The 8,094-nt window shown below is 33.6% G+C and overlaps 1 protein-coding gene across 1 annotated transcript in view; it reads right to left on the minus strand.

The window, feature by feature from the left end:
* LOC136815549 (uncharacterized) overlaps nt 1-7,687 on the minus strand; it is a 60,433-nt gene extending 52,746 nt beyond the window's left edge. The window contains exons 1-2 of the mRNA XM_067072001.1: nt 7,487-7,687; nt 587-2,585 (exon numbers count right to left, since the gene is read on the minus strand). Of these exons, the coding sequence (XP_066928102.1) occupies nt 587-2,585; nt 7,487-7,538 (2,051 nt within the window). The 5' untranslated portion in view covers nt 7,539-7,687. The remainder of the gene's footprint in view (nt 1-586; nt 2,586-7,486) is intronic.
* Between the last annotated feature and the right edge of the window lie 407 nt (nt 7,688-8,094).

Raw genomic sequence — 8,094 nt, forward strand, 5'->3', positions numbered from 1 at the left:
TATTTAAAAACAAAACCTTTAAATACACGTCTTTTTAAATAAGAATAGTTTTTTTTCTGGCTAAGGCTGAAATATTCTTAAGAATTTTCTAAATCGGAGGATATTCTTATAAGCACTATTCTTATAAAAGAGAGAGTACTTACTTACAGTTCTTAGTATATACACTTGCGAGGGGTAAATCACTCGAAAAATTATTAAAGTCTGGAAAAAGTCAAAAAGTTGCGAAAAGGGCGGATGGGTGGAACAAAATTTATTGGTGGTGGGCGTTTTAGGGAAGACTTGGGCTTTTAGCGCCCAAGGGCGTGGGCGTTTTTTTCGGGAAAAAGTCAAAATGAAAGTTTGAAAAAAGTCAGAAAATGTCAAAAAGTCAAAAAAAAAGTCAAATGAAAAGTCAATAAGTCAAAAAGTATTATCGTACACCTTTTTTCAAGTGATTTACCCCTCACACACTTGCTTATACATCTGATCAACAAACAATCGAAATGTAGATATATTTAATAACCTTTTTAAAATTTTAGGGATAATTTTTCCAAAGAAAGAGAGAAAGGTCCCAGCAACGAAAAAATAAAATGTAAAGAAACCATACCTGGAATAAGGCCCAACAGGTCCATTGGGGCCATCAGGGCCATTGGGACCACCGGGTCCATTGGGGCTACCAGGGCCATCAGGTTCGCACGACATATGTCTTTTGAGAAAAGAGAAAACGTCAGCTTTCTTCTGACCTTTTAATTCACTAATCTTTTGAATAATTTTTGAATAATCTTTTGATTCTTTATCAGCATTGGCTGGTGTACCAACCATTTCTACAAGCCTCAGTAAATCCCCATTTTGCATTCGTTCAATAATTGTCTTTAGAATTTCTATATCAATAATTGGTTTATTATCTTTCAAAAATTCTTCAATTTCTTCTGACATTTCACCTTTTGTGATTTCAGCTATGATGGTGTTTACATTCGAATTAACACCAACAAGTTTAGCTAATTCTTCCAATTTTTGCGAATTCGCTAAAGCATTGACGATTTTTTTAATCTCATCTATGCCAAGTGGTTGAAGATTTTTCACAAATTCAAAAGCTTTAACTTGAATGCTTTCTTTTGATTCTCCCCATTTCCTAAAAACACTTTTGATATCAGCTTTGGCACCTTCGCAAGGTTTCAGCATCTCAACAAGTTTTGCCATATTTTCATCATCCACAAGTTCCTTCATACGAAAAAACAAAGAAATTTCTTTGATCCTTTTCCGACCATCATTGGCAGTTAAGGTTTTTTCAATAGTTCCAACAGTTATAATGTTACCAGGTAGATCCAGGTTATTTTTACCAAGTATGGTTACCCAATCAGCATCAAGATCCTTCAACTTCTCCTTAATCTCTTGAACTGTCAAAAGCTCTCCAGTTTCAGGGCACCATCCTCCATGGCTATTGTCACCATCATCGTCACCGTCATCATAACCACCTACATTTATTTTAGCTTTAACGTACTGTATGGCTTTTTCATACTTTCCACTCAAGAGCTTTTCAACAATTAATGTTTCATTCTTACTTTCTCGAACACCAACCATCATAGCCAATAGTGCAAATTCCTTACCACTCATCTTCTCAACCATTTCTCGAATCATTTCCGAGTCAACAGGTGTATTCTGTCTCAAAAATGTTGTGACGTTTTCCATCAATTCCGGCGATGAAGCACTTTCATCGTCAACAATTTTAGCCAAGATAGCTCTCACATTTGAACTCACATTTAGTAGTTTGGCTAAATCTTCCAACTTTTGCGAATTCGCTAAAGACGTAATGATTTTCTCAATCTGCTCTTTTTTCATCGGTTGGAACTTCTTCAGATAATCCATAATCTTCTCTTGTTTACTTTCTTTCAGCTCTGACCATCTTTTGAAAAGACTTAAATCACTTGTATTACCTCCTTGACATAATTTGGACATTTGAACAAGTTTAGCCTTGCTTCCTTCGCTAAGATTTTCCACGATTTTTTTCATCATAAGAAACATTGAAATATCCTCAACCATAATAGCATCTCTATTCAACAACTCCTTGATACGGTCAACAGTAACCGAACCCATCTCCAGAATTGATCTACTAAGAAACTGTATCCACTCCTTATCAAGTTGCCCAAGCTCCTCCTTGATCTTATCTATTGGCATTACAGGGCCGTCAGGGCCATTTGGGCCTGGCATGTATTGAGCAAGGATCTTGGAAATCTCCATAGCCCTTTTTGGATCGTTGGTCATTGCCATTGCTGCCACAATATCAATAATGCTAGCGTCATCCTTCAGGCCGAGTATTGAACGAATCTCTACTAGATCTTCTTGTTTGACTTTAGCAAGTAAGGCTTTTGGGTCCTTTCCACCAGGGCTATGTTGGTTAGATCGACTAGATTCATTTTTGCCAGCACCTGAGGAACCTGATTCACCTTCCACATTTGCTCCTTTGGTCTTGCCATCTCCAACTTGGGAAGATCCATCATTCCCACCTCCTCTTCCTCCTCCACCACCTTCTTCCAACTCCTTCTGAGTCGATTCTTCTTTTGGATTTTCTTGACCGCTAGCTTGCGATATCAACACAACTGTAACCACTAAAATAAATAAAACAGAAATTTTGTCACATTGCTGCTTATCTTAAACCATTAAATGTCACTGGAATCATATGAGATCGCGTTCTGATTCGGTTCTGTGCCGGTAGGTCTGGACATACACGATCTTGTTGTTTGACTCAATCCAAATGAAAAACTAAGTCATTTGAATCCCTTTCAATAGAAGGGGTATCCCTTTACCGCCAGTGACATTTTTTTAAAGCGACGAAAGCAAACCTGTTCCATTTCAAAGAATAAAGTATCTTAAGAGTTTTTCGCGAAGGGGGTGGTTTGCCGAGGCCTAAGAAAATTTTTAAAGACTCAAAAAATCACGTCACAGGCGAAACCCCTTGACCCCTAAATTTGACGAAATTTCAAAGTCACTGAAACCTGAAACCACTTATACCAATCGAAAGCTCTCAAAAAACGTTATAGAGGACTTTTAAGTGGATATAGTCAATTCCCAAATGTAACTCGGCTAAATCGACCGGAAATGACGTGAAAACGCAATTTTGACATTTTCTAAATTTTCCCCCTCGGGCCAAACCATGGTTCGCCCTCGCGGTGTCACTAAACTTCAGCCCCCCCCCAATATGACAATATGAAAATGCTTCCTACGGCACTGCCAAGATATTAGAAATTTCAGGTGGGTTAGAGGTCCAGTGTGTGCCTAACTGTAAAAACTCTATTATAGACATATTTGTTGAAAAAATTAGCTTTTTTTAGATAGTTTTCTTATTTTTTGTAAATTTTATTAAAAAACTGTTATTTTGGTATGAAAAAATGAAAAAAAGAAAAGGGAGCAAAAATCATGGGATAAGAGGCGCGTTTTTAGTGCCACTGGGGAGCAGTTTCCTCCCTCTACCTATACACACTACTGTTATTTATACTTCCTCGAGATAAAGATAAAGATAGGATCGGATAAGATTTTTTTAACTTTTAGAGGGAGTAATGTCCCGGCAAAAATAGGTGCTGGGTATGTGCGGACGGTAAGGGTCGGGTTTTTCACCTGTCAAAGTCTCTCTAAGGGTTACAAAAATCAGGAAATTTCAAAGTAGTCTCTCTAAGGGTGGGAAAAATCACAATTTTTAGAAAAAAATTTTGATTTTGAGAGAAAAAATTACAAAAAAGTCTCACTAAGGGTAGGAAATTTTTGAAAATTAGAGAAAATTTTTTCGAACATTTAAGAACATCTTTAAGTTAAGCCTGGATGTTCTTATAAAGAAAACGTGTATTTATTTGATAGAATCGTTTGCATTGTATTTAATACTTTCACTCGTAACTTTAATTTACTAAATATTTTCTGATTTCAAATGTCGTGCAATCACCAACTAAGTGAAGAAATGCAATCTACACTTAATTTTTAACCGGGCCAGGGTCAAAAATAGGGCGGTATAGGGCGCAGCGCTTCTAGGTCGAGAGCTACCGGCACAGTACCGAAAAAAATAGCAATCTAAGGCTAACTAATATAAAGAATTTGTAGTACAGCTGCCGAGTGACTTGAAAAAAGCATTGACGATCTCAGAGTTATTTTTTTTTATAGAAAGAGGACATTCTAAACTTAAAGGTTTTGTTTTTAAATAAGAATGATATGGTTTGCTTACTCATCAATTTTAATTTACAAGTAAGTTTTACATTGACACGGATATGGAGCAAGATTGGCCAGAAAGAGGAAAAGAAAAGCTTTTTTTTGCTTATCTGAGCACAATATAACAATAGGCAGACACTGTCCTGGTATGAAACATGTGTCTGATATGAAACGGGAACACTTTTGTAAAAAGAAAACCTTTAAATCTTTGGCCGAAGTATAAGCTTGTGATGCAAAAATTTCAAAAAAATGTAAATAATACATAAAAAAGTTATTTAAGGGCTCCCCAATGGTTTGCATGAATGCGTGAAAAAATTTTAAAAAGTTGCGTGAATTGAAAATGCGTGAAAACCAATTTTTAGATTTCGTGAATGCATGAATCTGCGCTCGTTTGTTTGGGTGTGAATACGCGAATTTTCTCTATTTCCACCGATCATGTGTAAAGTGCCTAATTTTAAAAATTTTTCCCCGATTTCATCCGAAAAAATTTCCCGATTTTGCGGCTTTTTTTGCGTGAAACCAAGGATTTAGAACGCCATGCGTGAAACTTGAGAAAGATTTGCATGGATGCGTGAACTTCTAAAGAAAAATTGAGACCATTGGGGCCTCATTTAATTAGGCATTTATACATCAGTATGATCTATATTATGGTTATAGTATGGTTTATATTGATTTGTATGGGGCAAAATTCTAAAATTATGAAACATAAAAAAAAGAGTATCGATAAAAATGGAGAAATATATTCTCCTTAGCGACGAATATATGAATATTATGTTTGTTTTTCAGTAACTAAAACAAATCCTGGAAAACTCTCTCGGAAAAGATATTTTTGAATAGCTTACTTTAAAAATTAAGGGGAAAGAAGGGAAAAGGATGAGCCGACAGAGCATGTAACATAATCATAGCATGATGTTGACTTGTTTTTTCTAAACAAGATTACACGTTTTGTTATAAGAGCAAACTATATAAGAACATAAGGCTTCAATGCCCAAAATGTTAAGAACAAGTTAAGAACATCTTAAGGCTTTGCAGACTCTAATGACTAAAATGGCCAATTTCTTAAGAAAATGGAAAAAAATGCTCACAAAAAGAAAATAAGAACATGTTAAGAACATTTTTAGGCTTTAAACTTAAAAAGTTAAGAACATCCTAAGGCTTCAAAAAACTTTCGATTTTCTTATAAAAAAACGTGTACACCTCGATTCCTCAATTCAAAGTCGAGAGACCAGTGGCCTTTGTCTTATAAGAAACAAAGATTTTTCTTTTTATAAGCATAGTTTTGTAGATTATATTTAAAGGTGGAATGGCAAATAGAAAGCTTGTTTTCGTTTCATTTGTGAAATAAAATTTTAAGAAGTGATTTTAAAGCACAAATCGAAATTTGTAAAACAAAACACTTGAAATTTCAAATTATATTTTTTGTCAACTAAATGCGTTCTTATTCTCTTTACCTAACGATTTATATAATAAATATATAAGTGATTATCTGTTGGCAAGGATACGACAAAGAAAATATATCAGTGAAAATAAATTGACTTCCATTTTGTTAATATTCATCCCGACATGAAGAAAATATTTCAAAAATCAATTATTGATAAAGAAGGACTGAGATAGAAAATTTTACTGTATTCCTAATATTTGCGAATTCTGGGCATGAAAAGTCATAACACATGTTTTTTATTTATAACAACATCCAAAATTTTTGAAGCCTTCGAATGTTCTAAGCCTTTTTGAGTTTTAGGCTTAAAAAAGTTCTTAAAATGTTCTTACTATTTCTTGGTTCTTATTATTGAGTTCTTATTGTCAATTGTTAAAAATTGCATGTTTCACAGTCCGCAAAGCCTTAAAATGTTCTTACTCTTTTGGCCATGGAAGCCTTATGTTCTTATATAGCTTGCACTTATAAACAAAAAGTGTTTAATTATTGATAAGAAAATCTCTAAAAAATCTAGAACAATTTTGGGCTCTTTTTTTTGGCTGAGATTTTTCGATGTCGAATTTTTCAATTTCGAGGAAAGAATCACTAAAAAGTATAATAAAGGACATTCATAGAATAATTAACTGGAGATGTCATTTTGAGCTTATAATGACAAATAAAGCAAAGAGGTAATTTCGGGGAAAGAAAGGACTTATTACAATATTTACATCTTATTTTTTAAACTACACGTTTTTTCTATAAGAACAAAGTTATATAAGAACACATTAGGCTATTAGATAAAAAAAATTAAGAACATTCTAAAAGACCATTTTACGGCTACATAGAGTCTATAATGTGCAATTCCTTAGAAAATTATACTACAATACTATCAAAAATGCTAAAATTAAGAGCATATTAACAAAATTTTTAGGCTTAAAACCCAAAAAGTTAAGAACATCCAAAAGCTTCAAAAGCTTCAAAGTATTTATGAAATACACGCTTTTCGTATAAGAATGGTGTAAATCCATTTCATCATGGATATTCTTAACTTTTTTGGGAAAATCATCCTAAAATAGTCTGACAGCATTCTTAGGTTAGGATCCTAATTCAGACTAGATTTAACATTTATTACATACGTCTCAACTCAAGCACAAAATGACATTTTTGTGAAAGGAGTGAGCCTTACCTGGGGGTAATTGACAATTTTTAATTAAAACTGCTCTAAAAATGGCATTCTTAGCTTGATTAGAAAAATTCCATGATGATGGTGATATTCTTAGCATTATTCTTAATTTTTCGGCCATTTTCATCATCGACATTCTTATATAGTGTATTCTTATAAAAAGAAGCGTGTAAACGTGTCTGACACTGAAATTCCTGTCCCACTCTTTTTCCTCTATAAGAACAGTTTCGTAAGAACAATTTAAGAACAATTTAAGAATAATGCTGAGAATTACTGGAATTACTCACTATCAAGCAATCAAGGGATCAAAGTAGTAAAAAGTGGGCAAAAAACCTAAAACACCCTCTAAATGAGAACAGGATAAGAACAATTTGAGGCTCAAAGTGCCAAGAAATTAACAACAGTCGAGCCTCAGCAAAATTTTACTGGTTCTTATAAAAATAAAAGAGTGAATTAGATCTTAGAATGTTCTCATTTTTCAACATTTGAGCCTCTTTGTTTTTATAAAGAAAAATGTAAGGTAAAGCGGTAGAATCGAATTCGTGATATCCGAGATATAATATTTCCAGCAGAAACATCCGAAAGACGCCTTCGAATTCAAGCAATATAAAACTGGTGACAAACGCCGCAAAAGTATTTTTTGGGTATTGCCGTGTAAAACATTACGTCATGAATATCATGAACATAAAGACACTAAAAACAGAATTTGCACTTACTCAACATCCCGAATATACTTTTCTTCTTCATCTTGATTCTTGATGTGCGCATGCACGGAGATGCGCAAACAACAATCTTTGCTAAATGAAAATAATACCACAAGTGATTATTTAGCCTCTAAAAATGTCTTCTTGTAAAAATTGTTTGATTGCAAAACACAACGCAACACTCTTCGTGAAAAGTACTCTTGAGTGTGTTAAAAAAAAGGCGAGTAAAACTGATAAATTAAAAATTGAAAAGTTTCTTTCCCAATTTTTTTTTCAATCATGTATTATTAATTTTTTAATTTCTCTTTATAAAGTATCATATTAGGAAAAAGATCTCTTCACAATGAGGTATGGTGACTTTTGAGTTATAAAATTTTAATGAGAAATATAGGTGAATGATTGAGACATTTTCAGGTAAATTTGTTTGCATATCTCCTACTAGAACAGAATCCAGTTGAAATGATTTTATCATGCAGGGTTGTTTACAAAAGGGAAAACCTTTTTAAGATACAAATCACAAGATTATTCACGACTGATTGGCTGATTTCCGGTTGCATTTTTGCATACTTAACAAGAGAATCCTACAGTTATTGTCATACACTTTATAAGAATAGCGTTTA

Source organism: Clytia hemisphaerica, unplaced genomic scaffold (genome assembly GCF_902728285.1).
Source record: "Clytia hemisphaerica strain Z4C2 unplaced genomic scaffold, Clytia hemisphaerica genome assembly, whole genome shotgun sequence".
Lineage (NCBI taxonomy): Eukaryota > Metazoa > Cnidaria > Hydrozoa > Leptothecata > Clytiidae > Clytia > Clytia hemisphaerica.